The 24,653-nt window shown below is 46.3% G+C and overlaps 1 protein-coding gene across 3 annotated transcripts in view; it reads left to right on the forward strand.

The window, feature by feature from the left end:
• Window positions 1-24,653, forward strand: part of SATB2 (SATB homeobox 2) — a 146,383-nt gene that overhangs the window by 91,748 nt on the left and 29,982 nt on the right. For all 3 annotated transcript variants that reach the window (XM_054171396.1, XM_054171392.1, XM_054171387.1), the window contains 2 exons: window positions 13,623-13,835; window positions 18,367-18,522. In XM_054171396.1, the coding sequence (XP_054027371.1) occupies window positions 13,623-13,835; window positions 18,367-18,522 (369 nt within the window). The remainder of the gene's footprint in view (window positions 1-13,622; window positions 13,836-18,366; window positions 18,523-24,653) is intronic.

The raw sequence follows: 24,653 nt of genomic DNA on the forward strand, positions 1-24,653 counted from the left end.
ATACTGATTTTAATTTGGAAAAGCTTTTCATCCCTCTGGGATCATAATCCTTTGTATATAAAGCCTTGTATAATCAAGGTAGATGGTATTGACAGAATGACACATTCTGAACTTGAACAAGAGGTCAGTAGTAATGTTGCTGGTAAGAGTCTTGCCACTGTCACCAAACACTGAGCTCTGCTTTAGCCAGACTGGGAGAGCTGGGGTGGTAATGCCCAAGATGCCATTAAACCAAAATGTCATTCCCCAGGAGAGGTGATTCTGCTCTTTACTCTGCTTTGGTGAGACCTCACCTGGAGTACTGGTGCAGGTCTGGAGCCCTCAATATGGGAATAATATGGACCTGATGGAGCAGGTCTAGAGAGGGGCCATGAAAGTGACCGGAGATTGAAGCACTTCTGCTATGAGGACAAGATGAGGGAGCTGGGGTTGTTCAGCCTGGAGAAGAGGAAGCTCCAGGGAGACGTAATAGCAGCCTTCCAGTACCTGAAGGGGGCCTCCAAGAAGGATGGAAAGAGGCTGTTTATAAAGTGACAGGATGAGGGGCAATGGCTTCAAACTAGAAAAGAGCAGATTTAGATTGAATGTTAGGAACAGAGGTTCTTTACTATGAGGGTTGTGGAACACTGAAACAGGTTCCCCAGGGAGGTGGTTGGGGCCCCATCCCTGGAGATATTCAAGGTAGGGCTTGACAGGCCTCTGAACAGCCTGTTCTAATTGAGAATGCCCCTACTGACTGCAGAGGGAGGTGGACTGGATGACCTTCAGAGGTCCATTCCAACCCAGGCCATTCTATGATGCTATGATTCTAAGTGATGTGTTAACTGTTCTGCTGTGGCAGGAGGCAAGGTGTTGATTTGGTGTGTCTAAGAAACACCAAGCCTTGCGTGGAACTGACCAAACATTGCATGTTGACTTTCCAGGACAGCAGGGAAAAGGTAAGCATGTCGTGGAGGTCACATTGGCTTCTGCTAAGCAATGTCACAGAATCCTGTCTGCCTGTGGTGTTTAACAGCAGCTACCGTAGGACACATCATCTGATATCTGGGCTAAATCAGCTGCAGGTTTGGGGTTTTGTGGGTGGTGGAAAAGGTTTTTTGGTCTTTGTACACCTCCTACAGTATTCTGACACAGATCTAGTTGTTTTGGGATGCTAAACAGGTCTTTGGGTAAAATGTGGTTTCCTCCCCACTTCAGTGTCTCCTGGCAGTGTGGCTGTGGGTCAGTCACACCTGACAGCATAGGTACATACTTGTGCTTACTTGTCCCCAGCTTTTAATTCCAACTCAGATGAAGTTCCCCCTCCATCAGAGACTGTTTGAGATATTAAGAAGAGGTGCTCAGACAGTCAGCCTTGTGCTGCACAGTAGGTGTGGAACATCCTACACACTGATGGAGAAGCAAGCTCCATAAAAGCACCTGAAGTGGAATTCCAAGTCTGCTCTCACTTCTTTGCATTCTGTCCAAGGATCCTCTCCTTGGGACATGCAGAGGAGTGAGTTTCTCTCTGGAAATGCTTGGGGTGGTTGTGCCTCACAGCAAGTCCCAGCCTCAGAAACCTGAGGTCTCTTGTTTCTCATGATAGTACCAAATAATAGATGCTGTGTGCCAGCCAGCTAATAACTGTATTAATCACTGTGCTATAGGCCACTGCTTCAGCTTTCTTCCTGGTTAGCTCTGTGGTGCACATTAGCCTATAATTAAGTATAGCTTCATGAAATATGTACTGTGCGACCTGTTTAATAGATAAACTATTCTCTAATATATTTTGAAGTCCAATGACCTACATGCTCAGTGCTGAAAATCCCCTCTTACTAACATTATTTCTCCCCTGCGACCTTCCATCTGAGCAAATCTGTTAAATGAAGTAGAGGAAGCTTTGATCCAAACTAGGCTAACTCCATCGTAACAAGTGGCTTCCACACATGTGTATGCGTGTGTGTGTGGGAAGGAGGAACACGAGAAGGGCAGAAGCATGAGAAATGCAATTTTATAGCTTGTGAAATGTCCAAATCTGCCTCCTCAAGTTGGAAATACATAGCTGAAGACAACAGTATTTGTCTATATACTTGTGGCCATGTTGCCTGCACAGATGAAAACAAAAGTGCTTCTGGCTCTGTGGCAAATTCTCTGCATCTCCTGGGGCACAGTGCTCCCACTGAGGTCCCACTCTGAGAGGCGGACTGAACATCAGGCAGCTTTGGACCTTCTGAGTGCACAGGAAAGCTGCACAGGATATGTGGTCTGGAGCTGGCCCATGCCATGTTTGCCATGGGATGGTTTCCTTCAAACAAAGTTCCAGGTTTATTTGAAACTGGGTATGAGGAACCCTCAAAGTGGTGTATGTCTGACCTTTAGTAAATGCCTTGGGCTAACCTCTGCCCTTTCTTTGACTCTCTAAAGATGAATGTGTCACAACTTTGCTCTGGAATCTAAATGCAAACAGGACAGGGAGAAGAGAGTTTTCAGACCCACAGAGAAAATGCAGTTACTGGCACCATTTCCAATGAGCAGGGAATTCCTACACAGCCTTTGAAACATGTTAAATGGTGGGGCATACTACTGTGTTCTAAGCTGGTGTAGCCTGTGAGCAACTCAGCTGGTGTATTTTGGAGAGGCACCCTCTTAGGCTGTATGTAGCTGTCCTTTCTCTTGTAGAATCCAGCAGCACTGCAGTTTTTCACTCCAGATGTGGTCCTCTCATGTGGGCTGCAGTCAGTTGCTATTCAAACTTGTGAAGAAGGTGTAGTAAGGAGTAGAGCTGGGGCTCTTCTGCCCTGTTCTAGGAGCCCCATTGAGATGGGTAGCATGCAGACACAGAGGACATCACAAGGGATGTTTATATTCCTGGCCCCATGCTTAGCTGGCTACCACTTCCCTCCCTCCAAGGCATGAGGGGGGCTGCTGGCTCATCCAGGGAAGAGTGGATCAAGCAGTGGAGAAAGCTTGCTATGACTAAGATGGTTAGCTGGGCAGGAGGTTCAGCTTCTTCCTTGCATAACTATATTTGTGCCCAAGTGGCTTTGGCACTTTTTGATCATGAGAAGAAAATAAGGAAATTAATACTGCAAATCCACAGGAGAAGTGCAGCTTTCAGTGGCAGAGCAGATACACCTTGCGCTTGGAAGTGCCTTGCACATACTTGCAAAAGCAGCCAAAGCTTCAAGAAGGCCAGAGAGCACAAGTGCCTGCAAGGTCCAGGCTGCAGAGGGTGAGAATGTACAGCACTGGGTTCATTTTTTGGTGCTGCAGTATAAGAGAGACATCAAGGTGCAGGGTCCAGAGCAGGGCAGTGAAGCTGGTGAAGGGTCTGGAGAACAGGTCTGGTGAGGAGCTGCTGGGTTTGTTTAGTCTGGAGAAAAGGAGGCTGAAGGGAGACTTTCTGGCTCTCTACAACTCCTTGAAAGGAGGTTGCAGTGTGGTGGTGGTGTTCTCTTCTCACGAGTCACAACTGATAGGACAAGAGGAAATGGTATCAAGTTACATCAGGAGAGATTTAGGTTAGACATTAAAAAACACTTCTCTACCAAAAGGGTTCTCAAAGCCTGGAATAGGCTGCTCAAGGAAGTGGTTGAATCACCATCCCTGGATGTATTTAAAAGCCATCTAGAAATGGTGTAGTAGTGGCTCTTCTAGACTTAGGTAATGGTTGGACTTCATGTTCTTAAAGGTCTTTCCCAACCACAGTGATTCTGTAATGTGCAGAGGGAGCAACTCTCTCCTGCTGGTCTCAGTGCAGGCTGGAACATGCATTTTCTTCAGGCTAACTTCACTATGAGTCATACCCTCTGAAAACATAGGCACCCCTTGGGTTGGCCAGCCAAGCTACTGTGGAATTGGAGGCAGGACAAGGGGGCTGCTGGCCAAAGTTGTTACCAAGGCCATGGACATCTTTCTGGTGGAGACTACACACAGGGGTTTTGGCCATTGCCAGGGCAGCATCCTTACCCCATCTCCATTTTGCACTATATTATCTCCTAATACAGCATTTGGGTCACAACTAAAAGGTTGGGAAGATCAAAGTTTGCTTATCACAGGTTGTAATGCAAGGAATAGAATAGAATAGAATAGAATAGAATAGAATAGAATAGAATAGAATAGAATAGACCAGGTTGGAAGACAGCTTCAAGATCATTGCGTCCAACCTATTATCCAACACCACCTAATCAACTAAACCGTGCAACCAAGCACCCTATCAAGTCTCCTCAAGGAGAGCTGGACAGGTGGTGATAGCTGCAGAAGAAAAAGGAGTATTTAAGGAAATGCATGAAAAGGCTTTCAAATTTACTTTGTCCTCCTTGGGAAGGTATTTTAGCAGATCCAGAGGTGCTGAAGTGGTCTTTGCTCTTGAGAATTCTAGCTGGAAAATAGGTCATTTACATCCTGCTCTGCATAAGGAGCAGCATGCTCTCCCTCCTCTCCCCACTTGCTCAGCGTCTCGCAGAGCTGCCAGCTCCTGTGGCTGCAGTCAGGATGGTTTGTAAGTTGAGAGTCCAAACCACTGCTCCAGGGACCTGGTGCTCTGCAAGTGCCCAGTGGACAGCAAAGTCTATAGACTGTTTCTGTTTATATATAATTTTTTAAGCATCTTTTTTTTTTTTCTTTTCTCTTTGTCCAATATTTTGACATAATAGCCAAAACTAGTAACATGTTTAGGCAAGTGGCCAGTGCCTGTTTTACTGCACAGCCTCAGAAGCTGGAAATATCTGTGAACCTGAGTCTTTCTGAATGAAAGAGTTGTGGTGCCAGATACAAAGAGAGCTGGATAAAAACACCCAAGCATATTCAGGCTGCTTGTAACTCTTGAGGAACAAAGACAGTACTGCTCCCTCTCTCCTGCCTGCCCTGAGGAGCTTACCCAGCTCTGTTCCTGCCTGCTTTTGTGGTGCCTAACCTAACTCCTTGGGTTGAAGAAAGCAGCAACACAGGAGCAGGAAACTTTCAGTACCTGAAGGGGGCCTACAAGAAGACCAGGAAGGGACGTTTTACAAGGGCTTGTAGAGATAGGATGAAAGGGAATGGATTTAAGATTGAGGAAAGCAGATTTAGACTGGAGATTAAGAAGAAATTCATTAGAGAGAGGGTGGTGAGACACTTGAATAGGTTGCCCAGGGAGGTGGTGGATGCCCCCTCCCTGGAGGTGTAAAAGGCCAGGTTGGATGAGGTCTTGAGCAAGCTGGTCTAGTGGAGGGTGTCACTGGCCATGGCAGGGGGGTTGGAACTAGGTGGTCCTTAAGGTCCCTTTCAACCAAATCCATTCTATGAATCCATGAAACTCTACCAGTCCCCAAAGCACTGGAATTTATGAAGAAATAAACTAAACTGATCCACATTGTTCAAGGGATTCAATAACACCTTGGCTGCAGCAGTGGGTTGAAGTGTAGGGGAATGAAGGATCAATGCTGGATCAATGCCTCAGCTGCTGGTATGGCTATGCACAGGTCCAAGCAACAAGGAAGCAGGTAATAAGTCTTCTGTGGTGTGCAAAGGCATCACAGGCTAGTTACAGAGGGGTTGGAGGCTTGAAGAGCAGGAGCAAGTTGGTAGGGAGGCTCCAAAGAAAGACTTTGGAGACAAGCAAGGAGGGAGGGGACTCATCATTTATGTCTAATTCTATGTTCTTTGGCAAAATAACCCCAGACCAGATTGGATATTAGAAGACATATGCTGAAAAGGACATCAAACACTGGAACACCCTAGGAAGGTGGTTGAAAGACATGTAGATGTGGTGCTGAGAGACATGGTTTAGCACCTGGTGTGGTAGAGTTGGATGATGGTTGAACTTTGAGATCTTTTCCAACTGAAACAATTCTATGACTCTCTGAAACTGAAGTGGGATCAAAAGAGAGTCTTCTAAGAGGCTTTAAAATAGGGTAGTGATGGTAGTGGAACATGGGAACAGGTTCCCCAGGGAGGTAGTTGAGGCCCCATCTCTGGAGATATTCAAGGTGAGGCTTGACAGGACACAGGGCAACCTGATCTAATGGAGGATGCCCCTGCTTACAGCAGAGAGGGGGTTGGACTAGATGACCTCTGGAGGTCCCTTCCAACCCCGACCATTCTATGATTCTGTGAAGTAACTCTTGCACCTCTACTTGTTTGTGAGCCAGATCCTGGACAGAATGCTTTTTGTAAATAACTTTCTCCTTAAATAAGAGGAAGAGAAGTGATTTAAATATTCTGCCTGGCGCCTAGTGAGCCATGCTGCCTTCACCACTATGGTGTCTACCCATTGTGCCCAGACTTTCAGTTACCAAGGGTTCTGGTTTTGGTTTTCAGGGGCGTGTTTGTTGCTTCCCCTGCCCTGAAAACTCTCTCTTCCTGCAGGAAGCCCTTTCATGCTGCCTGCTAGTTTTGTTGTTGTGTGAATTGTGGCACACCCGCCTTCTCCCCGGAAAGAGCACGGTCTGTAAGGGAAGTGCTTAATGTAATAAATTGCAGATTTTTTGGTACATGGGAGATTTGTTCCAACAGTGGGTTTTGCACTGCCCCAAATTTTCAATTTCAATTAACTTAATTGTATTCAATAGGCTGAATGAAAAGATCTTAAGTAGCATGTGAGTCAGGCTTTCAGAATGTGAGCTTGGAGGAGGCACTTAGCTGATGCACAGCAGTCCTGAGCCTGGGAAACAAATGCATGGATACTGAGGGTGCACCAGCTGCCTTGCTCCTTTCCCCAGCATAGAATTATAGTATGGCTTGTGTTGGAAGGGACCTCTAAAGGTCATCCAGTCCGACCCCCGGCAGTCAGCAGGGGCATCTTCAACTAGATCAGGTTGCCCAGAGCCCTGTTGAGCCTCACCTTGAATATCCCCAGGGATGGGGCCTCAACCACCTCCCTGGGCAACCTGTTCCAGTATAAATGTCTCACATGCACCTCATCAAAGTGGCAGCATTTAGTGGATGCAGGTGGTCTGTCTTCCTCTGCCTCCCCTCTCTTCCCCATGCATCCACATTCAGCTCCACATGCACATCCTGTCTTCCCTCATAAAGAGAGAAACCATAATAAGAAAGAGGTTTTATTAAACTAATGCAATAATGGCATTTTCTTTGAGGATTTAAGCCCATCATTTTTAATAATAAAAATCAAATTGTCATTGTTGCACCCTGTATAAGTTTGATTCAAATCAGCCTCTAAGTGCTTTGTGCCTAAGCAGCTCTCTCCTGAGATGTGTGTGGTTTAGCATCAGTTAAATGAGTTTAAGAAGGAGGCTCATCCTCTGGCTGTAGGCAGTGAATCTGGAGATCAGGAGTTTTTTTTTAAATGAGGGACTGCATTGGTGTGTCAGTCATAGAGTGGCTTAACATGGAAGGCACTGCAGAGATCATCTACTCCAACATCCTGGGACGCCTTGCAACTAGACTTGGTTACCCAAGGCCTCATCTAATCTGGCCTTCAACACCTCCAGCAAGGAGGCATCCATAACCTCCCTGGCCTATTCCAGAGTCTCACCAGCCTTGTACTGAAAAACTTCTTCCTAAGATCCAGTCTAAATCTGCTCTCCTTTGCCTTAAACCCATTTTCCCTTGTCCTGTTGCTAGATACCCTTATGAAAAGTCCCTCTCCAGCCTTCCTGTAGAATCCCCTCAGGTATTGGGAGGCAGCTGTATGGTTACCATGGAGCCTTCTCTTCTCCAGGGTGAACAACCCCAGCTCCCTCAGCCTATCTTCACAGCAGAGGTGCTCCCTGCCTGGATCATCTTTGCAGGACTGGGGACACCAGAACTAGACACAGTATTCAAGGTGGGGTCTCATCAGAGCAGAATAAAGGGGCAGAACTGCCTCTCTTGCCCTGCTAGTCACACTCGTTTATGCAGCCTCGGATAGGGTTTGCCTCCTGGGCTGCAGCTGTGCTGCAGGGCACTGGGAGACAACTGATTATGAGAGGTCACTGCTTCAGCTGTGGAGCTGCCCAAGCCAACCTACCTCCTCTAGCTGTCAATCACAAGTAGCAAACAAGTTTAAATGTAAACGGTCATTTTAGCCTGGCAAAATCAAGTAGTTGTATGGTGAAGGCAGGATTTCAGTGCAGTTCAGGAGGGGTGAGCAGCTAACCACGTATGCCCAGAGTGCTGCCTCCCATGCTGGGAAGAGGCCTCATGTGCTGGGCTGTAGTGCTGCACATGGACATCTTTCCATCCCTGACACTTAAGGTTCAGTTCTTGAATCTGAGTAAATCTCTTGTTTTCTGAGCCTCTTCAGAGCTGCATTGATACCTCATGGGACGCAGGATAGCTTTTCTAGTGAGTCTGTCACTGGGCTTAAAGTACTTGGAGCTTTAAGAACTACAGAGCACCAATTTTCTAGCATTTCAGCATTTTCTCTGTTGCCTTTGGCAATGGTTGCAGTATGGAGAGGCACAAATAAACCCAAAGTATGAGAAATACATTCATGCTTTCTTAGGCTTTCGTGTATACAGTCTCCTTATACAGAGCTTAAAAGTGGAGGTTTAGCATATTAGTGGGGTTTATTTAAGTTTTTGCCATGGGTAGCACTCCAGTTGTCCAAAGCCTGTTCTGAACCTTCTTAACCTCAGTGCCTACTCATAAACATGTTACTTAGATCTGCCCAAAGCGGAGCATGTTTCCCATCCAGCATGAGCTCCTGGCCAGTGCCTGTGACTTTCCTGCTGCCGATGGCCCTCATCCTCCTCTGTCCCCAGGATGCTGGAGTCTGTGCTGTCCTCCCACATAACCTTGTTAGCCTCCATGCAGATTGTTTTTGAACACCTCTGGTTGCAGAACTGTCATGCATTCAGTTGCTGGTAGTGAAGTCTGCTGTGTCCCACTGGAATCTCATTTACACCCTTTTCAGGCCTGAGCCAAAGTTCTTTGAGAAGAAGGCAGGAAGGTTTTGCTCAATCGTTGCTCAAGCTTTTCTGTCTGCTTTGCTCAAGCCTTTGTGTTGGCCTTGACGACTGGTTTGTCGGTCCTTTGGACATATGACTGTGGCAATGCCAGCAATGAGCAGTGTGAGCAATCTGGCAGTGCAGGCTTAGAGCCTGACACAGTGGTAGGCCATGCTCAGCATAAGTGCAGAGCCAGCTATCAGTGTACCAAACAGTGCTGTCTTGCAGCATATAACTAAAGCAAGACACTGGTAGCTATAAACACAGCGAGTTATCTTGGGACAACAGGACACGCACCTGCATCACCAAACCTCGCGTGTCATCAGTAGTTGGACCAATAATCTATAATAGTGTGATGTGTGGTCACTCATAGGGAACCAATGAGTCCATGCCAACGAGGCTCTCCGAGTTTATATAAGTTGTAGCAGTTCCCTTGCTAGGCACTTCTGCCTTTCCTATCCCTTCTTCCATGCTTTACTTTACTGTGCTATACTCACACCATAGGCCTGTGCCATAGGCCTGCAATACTGGAACAATAAAGGATCGATACTTGATCATATTGGTCAGCTGTATTGATTCCAATCTCCGTCCCATTATATGACTCAGTTTGAACAATGTTTGCTCTACATCCTACTGCATCATCTTTTAGAAGTTGCTGCAAAAGGTTTCTTGTCCATGTGGTTTGAGTTCTTTGTCCTGGAAATCCTGTAATTAATAAACATAAAAGAAATGAGTTCACAAATGGGTTTTCATAGGATGAGTGTAGAGCACATCTCCCACAATGGCAACTTTGCTGTCTTGAAGGACTGCATTTCAGCTAGTCTGAAAAAAACAAACCCCAACCACCAGCAAAATTCCTCCTGCCTTAAATAGATCCAACCACTGTTTTATTTTGCTTGGACGTGTGCTTCTTCCTCCACCACTTGCATTACTTTTTGGTTCCAGTGTGTAACTTGAAAAAATGGTGCAAGTTCCAAGGGTGAATAAAGTTGTGCCTGCACAGGGCCCTTGTCTCAGGGTGAGCACACACCTTGTTTGCAGAACTTTTCATCAGTTACCTCTTCAGCAGCTGGCTTAGAAGTGATGCACAGGAGTGGAAAATCGAAGCTGTTACCAAGCTGCATGTCCTGAAATGTACCCTGAAAGCTGTATTCAGTATAGACGGTTTTGTTTGGCTATTTAAAATCAGTTGGAGACTTTCTAGTCCCCGAAGATCTTCTTGTAGGTTTGCAGAGTTGGTTACTCTGCAAACTGCCAATGTTTAATTCATTCTTTTTTTTTTTTTTTTTTTTAAATATGTGAGATGTAAGTAAGTTGGAATGAGCTAATCTAGCCAGTGGAATTTTATAACAAATGTACGAATGCTGTGGGTTTCCCTCCTTCACTCCCTCCAGCAGAAACATAATTTGCAGAAATGAAAACACTCACTGGCTGGCTTTAGGGTTCTCTCAAAAATAGAAACAGTGGGGCTTGTCTGGCTGGGCTGGCTTCCTCACCACACACCTGGTGTATATCACTTTAAAAAAAATACATTATGCCTCATTAAATTACAATTAAATGAAATCACGATCATTTGTTTTTCTGGAAGGAAGATGTTTTGCATATTGAAAGCCTAATTTGTTGCAGGTGACAAAAAGGCTGCGCAGATTATTTAATATCACTTTATTTTTTATAATGCTCACTGGTTAGTGTATACTTCAGTAGCTCAGAATTATATTATTGTAAGCATTATTGCTCTCCAGATACTTTATTTTATTGTCCTACACTATCACTCAGCTATCCAGCCACTGTTGTTTACCAGCATTGTTTAGCTTCAGTTGTAAGAGGACATGAGATTTCTCCCTCTGACTCAGTTTTCTTACTGTGTGCCCTGCTGTTTATGTGGCTCCTATGCTGCCAAAGCACTTGGGGAGCTGCAGAAAAACTCTCTTTGGTACCAGGTTTTCTAGCTGCAGGGCACAGGGGAGAAGGGCAGGGGCAGGGAACTGGGCTCCCTTCCTGAAGCCTGTCTAGGAAAGTGAGGTACCCAGCAGCTGGACAGCCTCGTGATTGAGCAGCAGTTCAAAACACTACTGCATCCCTGTAGCAGGGGTGAGACTCTTGTGCAAACACGGGGTATAGGATAGGGTTCAGAACCACCAAATCAGCATGCTAAAATTCCCACACTGAATTCTTTCACCTGGGTATAAGAATTGGGGCTGTTCAGCATGGAGAAGGCTCCATGCAGACCTTAGAGCTACACTTCAGTATCTGAAGGGGACCTATAGGAAGGCTGGGGAAGGACTTGTTTAGAAGGGTGTGATGGTTTGAGGCGATGGTTTGAAACTGAAGCTGAGTAGATTTAGGCTGGATGTAAAGAAGAAGTTGTTTACAATGGGAGTGCTGCCCAGGGCTGCAGTTGAGGCACTGTCCCTAAACACATTCAAGATCAGAGCTGATGTGGCCCTGGACAGCCTGATCTAGTTGGAGGTGCCCCTGCTGAATGCAGGGGTGTTGGACAAGAAGACCTTTGAGGGTGCCTTCCAAACCAATGCAATCTGTGAATGATCAGAGACACCATCTGGTGATGAATCGGCCTCTTAGCACAAGTATCTCAGGCAGTGAGATAACTCTTAGTACCATGACCAAGCTGCTTCTACCTGTGAGCCTCTGATTTACATAGAGAGTCAGTGACTGCCCTGAAAAGTAATTGCTGGCATGCTTTTACATACATCTCTGCTCTCCAATTTTGAAATTGGACCATAAATTTAGCCAGGATAAAATGGGAGGGAGAAAAGGCTGTCTCAGAATCAGCTCCAGTAGCTTTCAGGTACCTTCCTTTCAACCTAAGCTCATTAATTCTTTATCTTTTCTTTTTTAAAAAAAAAAAAAAAAAGGATGTTATGTATCCTTTAAATGACTCAGGAAATTAAGACTTTGGAGAATCTCTGGAACTGATATTTATTTACTGCATTAGGAGAGGATTCCCCTGGCTTTAAGGGAAAATTATAACAGGGACTTGCTGTGTCAGACATGGGATCATGCAAGTCATGGATTCAAAGCTTCTGTAATGTCCTTGTTTGGTTAATCTCCCTCAACCTGTGGGCCTGGCAGATTTTGGAAAGCTCTTCAGAATGTCCCTAGCTTCTCAGAGGGGTGGTAAACCCTGAGGAAGAATCCAAATATGTGCATGCAGTTGTGCTGAGGTCACAGAGAGTACCAGAGGCCAACCCAGCACCTTCTTCAAACTTTTTCCTAGTGCAGACCTTCCTCACCAGCCAGGTTCTCTCTCTCATCCCATTTCTGACTGCAGGGCCCCTCCATGGCTCCACTCCCAGCTTCAGTCCTTCTGGTAACTACTCAGATAATTGCAAGAAAATGTAATTGGGAATCTCTTAGCTTAATTATGTAGATGAGGAGCTGAAAAGACAGATCTGTGTGCAGCCTGCCTTCAGGTTGTGTGTGGAGCTGGGTTTGAGCATGTCTGGTGTAAAGCTTTCAGCTGTGTGTTTTAGCATCGGTGTTTGATAGCAGACAAATGCAGGTACAGAGGTGCTGTTTGCTGGGCTGCTGGTTTTGTCAGGAAGTCTGGCAAAAGAGATCAATGTATGCTAAAAATGTTGGCATTTGGGTAATTGGCCAGCTGTAGTGCAGTGTCCCAGTAGTTTCTGTGGGCCCTTATCAAGGCATGTGTGTGATGCCCTTAACTTCTAGATTATCTGTGGAACTGTTGTGTATGGTTATGCAGGAATTTGATCCCATCATTCAATTTAGAATCATAGAATTGTCAGGGCTGGAAGAGACCTCAAGGATCATCTGGTTCCAACCCCCCCTGCCATAGGCAGGGGACATCTCACACTAGAGCAGGTTGCTCAGAGCCCCATTCAGTTTGGCCTTAAAAACTTCCAGGGATGGGGCTTCTACCACCTCCCTGGGCAACCTGTTCCGGTGTCTCACCATCCTCATGGTGAAGAACTTCTTAAACCTGGTTTAATTGCATTTTCATCTCTCTCAACTCCCTTTAGTTTGTTTTTTGTTGTTTTGGATTTTTTTGTTGTTGGGGGTTTTTTTTGGGGGGGTGATGTGTTTTGGTTGGGTGTGGGGTTTTTTTGTGGGGGGAAGTACTATGCTTATCTCCTGGAATGATAGTTTTGGTAAAATCCAGGTGAACATGGTATCATCTTGTGGTATGAATCCTGTGGTGTTTTAAAATGAGGCAGGAGAGAATGTGTTAAATCCTTAAAGCTGGATTCTCAGGCTTTATTACTGCTCCATCTTTCTCCTCTCAGAAATGACCGTCCAGACCAAAATGAATGGACTGTAACATCAGAAAGCAGTCAAACATTTTTCTTTATAAACCTCCTGCACTGTTTAAATGTCGAGACTAAATTTACCAACCTTGTCAGATTTGTCAGAGATGAACAAGACTGCCAAGTGTTCCCAGCTCCAAGTAGAGAGAGAGAGACCAACCTAACAGCTCCTAAAATATTTGTAGCAAGCACCTGGTGGTAGCTGCAATTTCTTCTACCCAGTGCACCTACCTTCCTTTCCAACATCTCCATAATCAGCTTATTGCAGTGCCAGAATAGGACAGTCCCAAAATAAACCCCAGCCCCCAGAAGGCAAACACTTTCCTACAAAACATCCCCTTGGGGAGAGCCCATGAGACTCTGATGCAGGTTCTCAGTATAGGAACTCAGCTGAGTATACTAAACAAACGTTTAAAAAGCCCAACACATGACTGGGCTCTTTTTTTATTTTTCTTCTTCTTTTTTTGGTAATTTTTTGAACCAGGGCTTGTTGTCAGAGATCCTGCGTAAAGAAGAAGACCCTAGGACAGCTTCCCAGTCCTTGCTGGTAAACTTAAGGGCAATGCAGAATTTCCTCAACTTGCCTGACTCGGAGCGGGATCGTATCTATCAGGATGAGAGAGAGAGAAGTATGAACCCCAACGTGAGCATGGTGTCTTCAGCTGCCAGCAGCCCAAGCTCCTCCAGAACCCCCCAGGTAAGATGCAGTCTCTTGTTACTTTTTGTGGTGTGGATTAGTCCAGGGAAGGATTTCCTCTCCACCCTCCCCCTGTCTGTTTCTCTCCTTGCCCAGATAAGTTCTGGAAATCCTTTTGTGTGGTTTGGAGTGGCTGTTAAAAGATGTTTAGTGGATTTCAACTGGACATTGTGATGATGACTGTAGCTTTAATCAATGACATAAATGTAGAGAAGTATGTAACAGTAGTGCCTGAAGGAGTGTGTGTGGGTGTTGATACATGTCCACTGAATGTCTGTTAGAGAATAGATTATAGAAAAGAGTGCAAGTGACATTTATCTGTGTCCATTGCATCCTGCTGAATGCAGAGGATGTTTGTTGGCTTATGGAGAGGTTCATATACGTTGCAGTAAAAAGTGTGTAGTGAAAAGAGGTCAACAGTGAACTCCCTGATAGGCACTGCTAGAAATTAGCATGCTCTGTATTCTGCATAGGAGATTACAATCCTTCAGTGAGAAGCTTACACGAAGGAATCATTTGAAGTACTGAAAGCAGAGATGGGCAGGGTGCTGGGAAGGAAGATGATGCTTTACAGCTTCAAACCAGCTCTGATCTCATTGACTTAACTTCACATGTTTATTAATGTGTGGCTGCCACCCGTTTCCCTGATTAGATTGTTCCTTTGCACTAAGAAAGAGCATCCACATGCTGCACCACAAGAGTCTTCCCCTTGTACCAGACTGCTTGCAGTCCCAGACACACTCTGAAAGAGTGAGGGTGCCTGCACAGGGTGATGATTAACTCCTGGCATGACATTTGCCTGACTGGAGCTTGAAATGTCTGCCTGTGCAGACATGACAGGTCAGTTCCAGCACTTCTCTCGAGCTTTGGTGCTCAACTAACCCTTCTGCTTTGGTGATATCACAGACACATAGTCTGTGAAGTCTTGGGCTGTGTTAGCCGTGCTTATAACCATATTTTGCTGAGCACTTCTCATGGAATTCCTTACCACAGTTGCTAAAAGTAAGCAAGAATTAGGGAGGGGAGGGGAGGCACACAATTTTACATGCAGACTGATCATCCTTGAGGAAGATGTGTTGATTTTGTGGAAACCCTTGAGTTTGTTCAGTGGAACCTGGGTGTTTGGGTGCACTTCAGCACATACATGATGTCAAGCACTGTTTTCACTGAAAGCAAATAGATCCTGCCAACCCAGATTTGACACCGAATTTTTATGTCATGGAAAACTCGTTGTGTACCTCTGATCTTTTTTAGTGAAAATAAAATCATAAAGGGAGCTGCTTTAACATTTGAGTAGTGTAGCCCCTTTCTGCATTTTCATGGATTCACAAAAGAAGTAGCTTATTCCTACGTAGATTTCTCGCAATAGGTCTTGCAACTACAATCAGATAGGGAGGAAACAGAAGGAAATGGAGAATGTAGATGCAATCTGGTGATAATAAAAATTGGATCTGTTGTCCCATCTCGTTCCTCTGTTGAAATGTGACATTTCCCCATGTTTTAGCCACAGCTAGAACATCATTTAAAATAATGGAAATTCTGCCTACATTTTTAAGAGCCAAGTGTTGCTAGAAAGCCATACACTAGAAGCAGCCCATCCTCGCCTTATTTCGGCTGGAAGAATCAATGCAATATTGTGAGGTTTTTAATCAGCCAAAGCGGCACACAAAGGTTTTCGTACCCAGTGCCTGCCGGATAACATCTCCCCAGCCCTCAGAGGGCCAACACTAGTCAGCACAGGTGCTGTTTTGACAACTTGGACACCTCTGCAGATGAGGCTGCTTCCCAGCTCCTGGGCAGCCAGCACGGCCACTCTGCTTGCCCATATGCCCGGTATTAGTTCTGACGAGACGAGTGCCACCCTTGCAGCAATCCTCAGCAGTGTTAGCTCCTCAGCAGGTATGTCACTACCCCAGAGCAGGGTGCATTGAGGCACCAGTGGTAGAAACTGCACTGTCCTTGCAGGAATTGTGAGGGTGTTGGGGAAGTTGATGGGATGGCATTTGGAAAAGTGGTTTCCATGGATACCGATCTCCTGCGGCAGTACTTCTGGGAATGGTTCTCGAGTGTGCCACGTAGGAGAGCACTGGCAGATACCTGTGGAAGCGCTGGTGTCAGGGCACACATTGAGCAACCTAGCCCAGCTGTCCTGACTCTGAGCCAGCCCCAGGCCCCCCTGCTCAGTTCCCTGCCCCAAAGTGAGAATGGCAGATGGATCGGGCAGCCAGGTGCAAGTGCTATGGGAAGAGGCTTGGAGCTGCTGGGAGGTACTGCATGCACACAGGGGGCCTGGCTCACAGCTGACTTCAGTGCTCTGGCACTGTGCGTACAAACACTTGTATTTTCCCCACTCTTTGCAATGAGATATTTCAGTCATGGCAAACCCCTTAATATCCAGGTAGGGTTTGAATCTAGGCCTCTAAGATGGAATACTTCCATCTGGTGACTGTGATACTTGGGGGTGATGCTTGCCCTACTTGTTTCAGTTATGAAATGAAAAATGATGCAGCTTTCAGGGTGTGTAGGGATGGATTGTTTTCAGGTATGGAACTGGCAGCGTAGGAAACCCATGCAGGATGGTGCTATATTTTTAATCTTCCTTTTACATGCCAATTTTGTTCTTCTCAGGATCTCCAGCCTTCATACTGGCCTTTGAGGCTGTGGTGACCTCGGCTGCTGTGCTAGCCAAAGGCTCCAGTGACTGGGAAGGCTTTTTTTGTAACCATCAAAGCACTGCAGGGCCCTTGGTAAAACTAAGCTCCATTAAATGAGTCCTGACAGACTTTGGTTGTCCTCTTCCTTCCCAAGATCTCATTGTTGTTTTCCTGTGTTTCTCACAATTACCTTAACTCTCATCTATCTGTGAACATTTAGTTTAAGAGTGTGCTGTCCCTGTCAGTCTACCCCTCAAGCTGGCCTGTGTTCACAGCCAGTGGAGGGTGGTGGCTTTGAGCACCAGTGTCCCAATGGGCATGGGCAAGCTCTGGTCTGCCCCAGCTTCCCCCCCAGCTGCCCTTGCCCAAATGTAAGAGGCTAGCCTTGGCAGGAGCAGGAGAATCCTAAGCCCTCTCCACATGCCTGCAACAGGAATTGATGAACTTGGAGGGTAAGAAAGGGAGAAGATGCAGACTGGTTAAAGCTTTATCTGGAAGCAGTAGGCAAAGCGATTAGTCTTGATTGTTGTCTTGATTGGATTTTGACTCTGTTATTAATGTGGCCTTTGGTACAAAAAAGATGTTAGGGAGAGGAAGATTTGGAGGAAGGCAAAGCAGAAGTAGAAGTTCAGAAGGTTTGGTTTTGCCTAGTTAACCTTCCCATTAACAAATGGGCATTTGGGCATGTCTGTATGGTGAAAAATTAACATGAGATGTACTCTAGCAGGCTTGACTCTGACACAGAAATGGGAGGCAGCTGAAAAGGTTTAGAATTGGGTCAAACAGCTGAATGTCAGCAGGGTTTATGGGAGGTTTGGATCTCTGGGGAAGTGTGAGCTTTGCCACCCGGGCTGCTTTATTTCCTCAGTCCTTTACACCTCAGGAGAAAGCAGATTTTTTTGTCAGTAACCTACAAGTCTACCTTAAGAAGACATAAGGGACAGTGAGCAGCCCTGGGATCTCTTCTTTGCACTTGGAAAGCAAATGAGATCTTTCTCTCCAAGGGGCTGCTAGTGTGTTCTGGGGACTGCCATGGCCAAAGGGCTGTAAAACCCCATCTTGCAGCAGTCTGAACTGTGTTGAAGGAAGGCTTGTAGGGGTAGTCTAGCTGGGGAGAGTACTGGCAGCGTCCCTTATTGTCCTTCATTTGTCACAGAAGCTGATGGGAAATCATTCAATTAAAAGGAGTGCAGTGGAATACACAAAATCTCAATATGAGTTTAGGAGAATGAGGGCAGCACATCAAAGGCATGCCAAAGCCCAGCTTTGTGAAATGATTTTTTTTTTTTTTCATTTCCACTGATTTCCTAGGTGAAATTAGGTGATTGTCTGGCTAGCATAATGATGATAAGGCTGGGAAGCCACAGGCACTCAAATGACATACGTATAGCTTTAATAAAGGATGAGGGAGACTTGAGGGAGTGCATTAAATTGAGTAATAATTTATTATTTAGAGACCTCTACCCATTTACTCATTTTTTCTGGGAGAATTGGCTCTTCCTCCAAGGTGTAGGCCACTTTTAGAGAGGGGGGAGAAGGTAGGGGCTGGTGCCCCTGGTGCAGCAGCTCACTGGCAAAGCCAAGCGGAGCGGCTGCCCGCAGCCCGGTGCCCTGGCTACCTGTCCTGTGCTTGAGCTGCTTCATGAAGCTGCTGGGAGGGAGCAGGGGAGCGTTGACAGGGCCCTGCATGTCCTATAGGAATGCACTGCAATTATTTCCAATCACAATTAACCTGATTAGAATAACGGACAGGAAGTGTCCCTCTGTAGCTAATGCAGTTTGGCATCAGCTGACTGAAATCCTCTGATAATTTCTGCACAGATGGCTGGGCTGAAAGCAGCACTTTTTTAATTATTATTTTCATGGTCTCTTGGTAGGCCAAAACCTCGACACCAACAACAGACCTCCCCATTAAGGCGGACGGCGCCAACGTCAACATCACAGCTGCCATTTATGACGAGATCCAACAGGAGATGAAAAGGGCCAAGGTATCTCAAGCTCTGTTTGCCAAAGTGGCTGCCAATAAAAGTCAGGTGAGTGGTGGAGGGGATTTTTTTTGTCGTGGGGCTTTTTGGGGTTTTGTTTTTCAAGCAAACCCCAAGGTTGGAACTAGACCTATCTCCTCTTCCCACCAATAAAACTACATCTGTTCCTGCAATAACAATAATCTGCATCTCTGGGGAGCCTGTCGTGTTTTTGGCTTTCGCCTGCTGAAGTGGTTTCCTTTTCCCTTTTAAAATAGGACTGAGGAAAGGATCAGCTCACAGGCCAAGCTTCTCCCCTTTGTAGAAACATAGATGCCTTTGACCACTTGTGGTGTATGACTTACACCTCTGCTGGTGGGACGGGGACCTTTCAAAATGATGGTATCCTTCTCATTTGGCATGCAAAGAAATGGTTTTCCCAAGTGATTAGCTGAGGGGAGGCACTGGGAAGCTGTGTATTAGGCAGGTGTTTCCCCCTTTTTTTTTTGATGTTGTATGTGCTGCATACGGTATTGCCGTGTGAATAATTCACATCAGATCCAATCGTTGTTACAAAAAGACATGAGAGGGCACTGCAGTAAGTTCTCCTGGATAATTTCCACCTTGGGTGTAAAAAATACATGTGGGCAAACCTAGGTGGGGGTGAAATTCTTGAAGGGAATCCATTAATTTAAAAATTTCATCCAACTCTTTAAAAAAATATAACACACCAAAAAGGATTTTGTGGAAAGGAGGACAGAGAGAGTTTTTTGTAGGGAGGGTAACAAGTGGGTTAGAGTCCATCAAAAGGAATTGTTTGCTCAGTGAAAAGGGCTCCTCCATGTCCTGTATGGAATTGCTCAGGTGGGTGAGGAGAGGGCATCAATATGCACACAAGTGTGTCTGTGACAAGGTGGGACAGCAGGGTCTAGATGCACACACCCTGAAAAATGCAATACTTTCTTGCCCTCTGTGCAGGGAAACAACATCGCAGTCTTTAAAGTAGATGTAAAATAAGAGGTTGAACAGCGTGTAAACAATGTATCAAAGGCTGTCAGAGCTCATGCGAGAGCCTTGTCCCCGTTAAAGGTATTTGTATCTTGACATACAGAGGTCTGATTCATTTTTCCTTTCTCATTCAATCATTTATTTTCTTGGCCTTTTGCTCTCTCTTCTCAGGGTGCAGGGGTTACAGCCCACAACCCCTCTGTCCCCCAACAAAATCCCAGTCACAGTATGAAAGACATACAAGGAAAATACCATGGAACCCTCTTAAACTGTTAAATGCATAAAAATCTCATGTACCACATGGCAAAATATAATGAGAACTGGAGCTGTTAAACGAATAAAGCTGTTAAAAGCATAATGCCACTTGGCACAACTACTGTGCATTTAACGGTTTTCCACTGTGTAATAAATGACATATGTGGTAAACGTGCAGTAAATATAAAAACTGCACAATTGATTTTGCAAACGTGCCCCTTATTCTTTACTCCATGCAGATATCAAAGTTCCACCCAGAATCTGGACTGGATAGCTTTTAATAAGGAGCATTTAACACAGACTGAATGCCAGCCTTTCTGAGGTTTGGTTTAAAATTGCCTGCAAGCTTCCTGTCATTATACCCGGAGGCTTCTTGAAATAGAGAGAGGCTGAGCCACCCAACAATAATTTGGGTGGCTCACCAGCTTTGGGCTGTGCCAGTGTGAGTGCCCTTCTCTGGCGGCGCTGCACGCCAGCACCCAAACAAAAACAGGCTCCCTAGGCTTTCGCGTGGAAAAAGAGCAGGGCAGGTTTGGGAGCCAGATGCAAAAGGTTAAGAGCAGGATCCGCAAATGTTATTGCTTAAAGCCAAGTTGCTGCACACAACGGTTTTGTTTCCTCAGCAGCAGCGAGGAAAGAAGCGTTTCTGAGGCTGATGTTTCTTTTGTTTCACAGCCCTGCCAAAGCAGTGCTGGCTCCCTGGGATGACCCAGCACTTGCCATGCTGAGATGTCAAAGCGCTCTGCTGGAGCATGAAAGTGCTTTATGGGGGTACTGGAAGGCAGGGGTAGAGAGGCCATAGCCAAGAACCACAGCAGTGTATGGGGCCTTCCCCTGCCCCAAAGGCTGGCTTGGCCTGCCTGTGCTGTCCCACCACTGGCTGGGGTGCTGTGGGACCAGGAGGAGTTCCAAAAGTTGGAACACAACCTCCTGTGCTGAGGAGAGCTGCTGGCACGGTGCAGTGGTCAGCAGGTCGCCTCAGGTCTGGCTTGTTGAAAGACTGTCAGTAGGGCTTTCTCCCTGCTTTGTGCAGGCCAGTTTTGAGTGAAGATGCTGCTGATTTCAGCAGCTGAGCTACATGGTGGGAAGCACTCATTGAAAACTGCCCATGTTTGCAGAAGTGGGAGTTGGAAAGAGGGGAAGAAAGAGCTAGTCTGAGGGTTTGCTTGGACTCTCCGCCAAGGTTCGTTCACTTGCTGTTCTCCACAGGCCTGGTTTGCATCGCTTTGGCTTCCTCTATTATTCCCTCACCCCAGACTACTGAGAGGCTTCCAGTTTGCTAACAAGGCATGTGTTATGTTGGTCGCTGCTGTTCTGTCAACAGCAATCCACGGTGCTGTGAGATCTTCACAGTTTTAGCAGCCAGTGAGTCTCCGACAGGGCTGTTTTGACATTTTATACGCAGGGCTGTATGTCATGTACCCGAGAGAGCAGCCAGAGACAGTGGAACCCTCATTTCATCTTCACTCTTCGTACAGGGAGTGGTGCCCACTGAGAGCAGTTATTGCAAGCAGCAGCATCTACTGGTGGAGTTAATTGACCTCTAATTTAACGAGTAGCCATCTTCGGTTTTAAGTCATGGCAAACTCTCAGTTCAGCATCTAAAGGGAAGGGCAGCTACCAGAAACTGAGGTTACAATCACCAAGCTTACAAGTCAACCGAAGTGCGAGGAACAAGGTCTCACAGAGATACAAAGGTAGTATGGTTGCACTTCTTTAAGGGAATCCACCTTCACAGGTATCTCAAGCCATTCATTTTAGACAGACTCTCCTTAATATGCATTTTGTTCCTTGCAACTGAACCTAGACACTTCTAGCCTTGCTTGTGAAGTGCTTTGTATTTTTGAAGGCAGCAGGAGCTGAAGGACTTGGTGCCCTCCAAAGGTGTCATCCTGTTTTGTTTGTCAACTGTTAGTGACATACCTACTGGACAGCTTGCTTCTCTGGCAGTGCTGCTTGCCAGTGCTTTTTGTCCTTTAAAGGGCTATGCCTGCGATCCATATTACCACGTCAAGAGTCAATCTCAGTATAGCCAGGACACCAGGGGTTGGTTTCCAACCTGTGCAAACGTGCACAGGCTTCTCTGGTTGTATTTGACTTACAAGGAGATGGGTTTCTGGTGTGTCACTTCAGAGAGGTTTGGGTAGGCTGTGTGTCTCCAAAGCTGCGTGGTGAGACAGGCAAGGGCTTTGACCTTGGGTTGCAGCAGGTTTGGCTTCTACATCCAGTTCTGCAGCAGCTCTGCAGTACAACTTCAGGAAAACTGTTTCCCCCATGACCGTGTGCCAGCCTTTCTGTAACAGTGTGCAGCAGCATCACCCCTCTGACCTAGCAGAGGCTGTGATGGCCTCAGCAGATGGTTTGTTCCCAGTCTGTGCAAAATTAGTTTAGGAATATAGTTCTGTTCATAATAAACAGTCACTATACAAATAAATAGCAGGCATGGCTGGCTGGAGCCCTTGTTGACAGTCTGAGGGCAGGCACAGATTGTATGGATGTGGAGACAGTTCTCCCAGGGCAAGAGACTCTGCTTGGTCAGACTGGGGAAGCAGGGCATGTGCTGCTGGGGATCTGCCCTGAGCAGGGCAAATGGACCTTCATCACTCCAGTGAAAACAAAAGTGAACCCTTGAATCTGAAACTCTTCCTCAAACGACTGGAATTCACTCCAGTTGCAGCACAGTAAAGCAAGAGAGACCCCATGGAGCATCATTTGGAAGACTGTTAAGCTGGCAAAGCTCAGTCTCTGGTTTGTGTCTTTGCCCTCTGTAAAAATAAACAAAAAATAAGCTTGACTGGGGTGGAGTGTGGAGGCAGAAAAGCCCTTCATTTGAGGCCCTTCAGGTTAGCAGAAACCCAAGGCTCTGGATGCAAATCAATTCAACAGTTCTTTGCCTTTCCTCTAGCTGCTCCTTTTCACACTGAGATCCCTGCCTCGTTGCCAGGATTGTCTGGGAGCCTGTTCTCTAGCCAAGGAGGGTGTTAGCCCCACAGCAGGAGCCTGTGCTAGATGGGTTTTGGCACCATGGCCACCTGCCCATATCCTTACCTCCTGCCCATGCTCTGAGAAGAAAATAGAGGTGCTGTGAGAAAGATGAACAGCATCATCCTGGAGCAGGCTTAGCTGTAGAAATCCCTTGTTTTACCTGTCCCTCTCTTTCCTTCTCAGCATCTGCTCTCTTGTATTCATTTGATGTGATGAGGTGCCTTTCTCTGTCTTTTACTTTCTAATTGGTATTTTCTTTGCCCTTAAACTGACTGGTTTCCAGTGATGATGAGCCACAAACAGAAAGAACAGCTGGAGCTGAAGATGAGTGGTGTATATTGTTTACGTGTATAGGACACTTTTGACTGTGGTAGCATCTTGGTATCTTTGTGGTGATGTGACTTTCCACAGCTGGGGCATATCTGTTCTGCTGACATTTTGATGTTCTTGCTACATGTGGAGGAAACAGAAGGACATTTCTGGACTGAATTTAAAAATTCTTTGAAGTACCTTTGGACAGATATAGCCTGGGTGAGGAGTGACTCAAGAGCAGTCTTAAAGAGAAGGACTTGGGGGTGTCAGTTGATGAAGAACTTAGCATGAGCCAGCAATGGTCGCTGGCAGCCCAGAAGACAGCTGTGTGCTGGGCTGCATCAAAAGCAATGAAAGCAGCAAGATGAGGAAAGGGATTCTGCCCCTCTGCTCTGCTGATACCTCATCTGCAGTACTGTGTCCAGTTCTGGTGCTCCCAGTGTAAGAGGGACATGGAACTGCTGGAGAGGGTCCAGAGGAGGCCATGAATATGATTGGAGGGCTGGAGAACCTCCCCTGTGGGGACAGGCTGAGAGAGTTGGGGCTGCTCAGCTTGGAGAAGGGAAGGCTCTGGAGAGACCTTAAAGCAGCCTTCCAGTACCTGAAGGGGGCCTACAAGAAAGCTGGGAAGGGACTTTATGCAAGGGCTTATGAGATGGGATGAGAGGGAATGGACTGGAGCTTGAGGAGGGAAGATTCAGACTGGAGATTAGGAAGAAATTCTTTCCAGTGAGGGTGGTGAGACACTGGAACAGGTTGCCCAGGATGGTGGTGGATGCCCCTTCCCTGGAGGTGTTCTAGGCCAGTATGGATGAGGCCTTGAGCAACCTGGTATAGTGGAAGATGCCAATGTTGGGTAGGGTTTGTAACTAGATGATCTTTAAGGTCCATTTCAACCCAAACCATTCTATGAATCTATGAGCTTTTGCTCTGTGCAGCTGCAGTGTCACTTCTCTCCAGGACAGCCTCTGAAACAGCCTCTCAGCAGCTGAGTAAAGCAGGGACAGTTGTGAAGCTGGGGCTTTGCTCAGGAAGTCCTTGGCAGATCTGAGAGCTACTGGTGGGCTGCTTGCCCTAACCACAAGCCCACACTTCCTCTCCAGCATGGGGAGAGGCTATGCTGAACTTGGCACGCTGGAAATATCCTCAGCACACAGCATCCTTCTCTCTGAGGTCAAGCACTATAAGCAGACATCAGTGTTCCCATCAGTCTGCAACACAGCAGGGCTCATGTACCTCATTCATTTTGGGGTTTAGAAGGCTAGTGAGAAACTGACCCTCAGGAAAGTGCTCTGCATTTTGCCCTGAATTTCGAGGGGGGGCCAAGTACAGAGTGTTTCAGAAGATCTAGGCTATGGAGTGACTAACCTTGAACTGTATCAAAATGCTCCAGGTAAAGCTTCTCAGGTTCAGTCCCCTTCCCCCGGCCCTCATCAAGAATTCATTGAAGCCATGACAGAACTCTCCATTACAGTTAGTCTTTTATCCATTTCAGCTTTCTTGATTAGGTTATCTTGAATCATTAGGGGGTTTATTTATTTTAATAGACACTTATTGGATTCATGGAAAGAGAGTTTGGCGACTAAGGAATGAGAGCTGAATATTATCTGGCTCATTTGGCACTGCAGACAGTCCCAAAC

Source organism: Dryobates pubescens, chromosome 2 (genome assembly GCF_014839835.1).
Source record: "Dryobates pubescens isolate bDryPub1 chromosome 2, bDryPub1.pri, whole genome shotgun sequence".
Lineage (NCBI taxonomy): Eukaryota > Metazoa > Chordata > Aves > Piciformes > Picidae > Dryobates > Dryobates pubescens.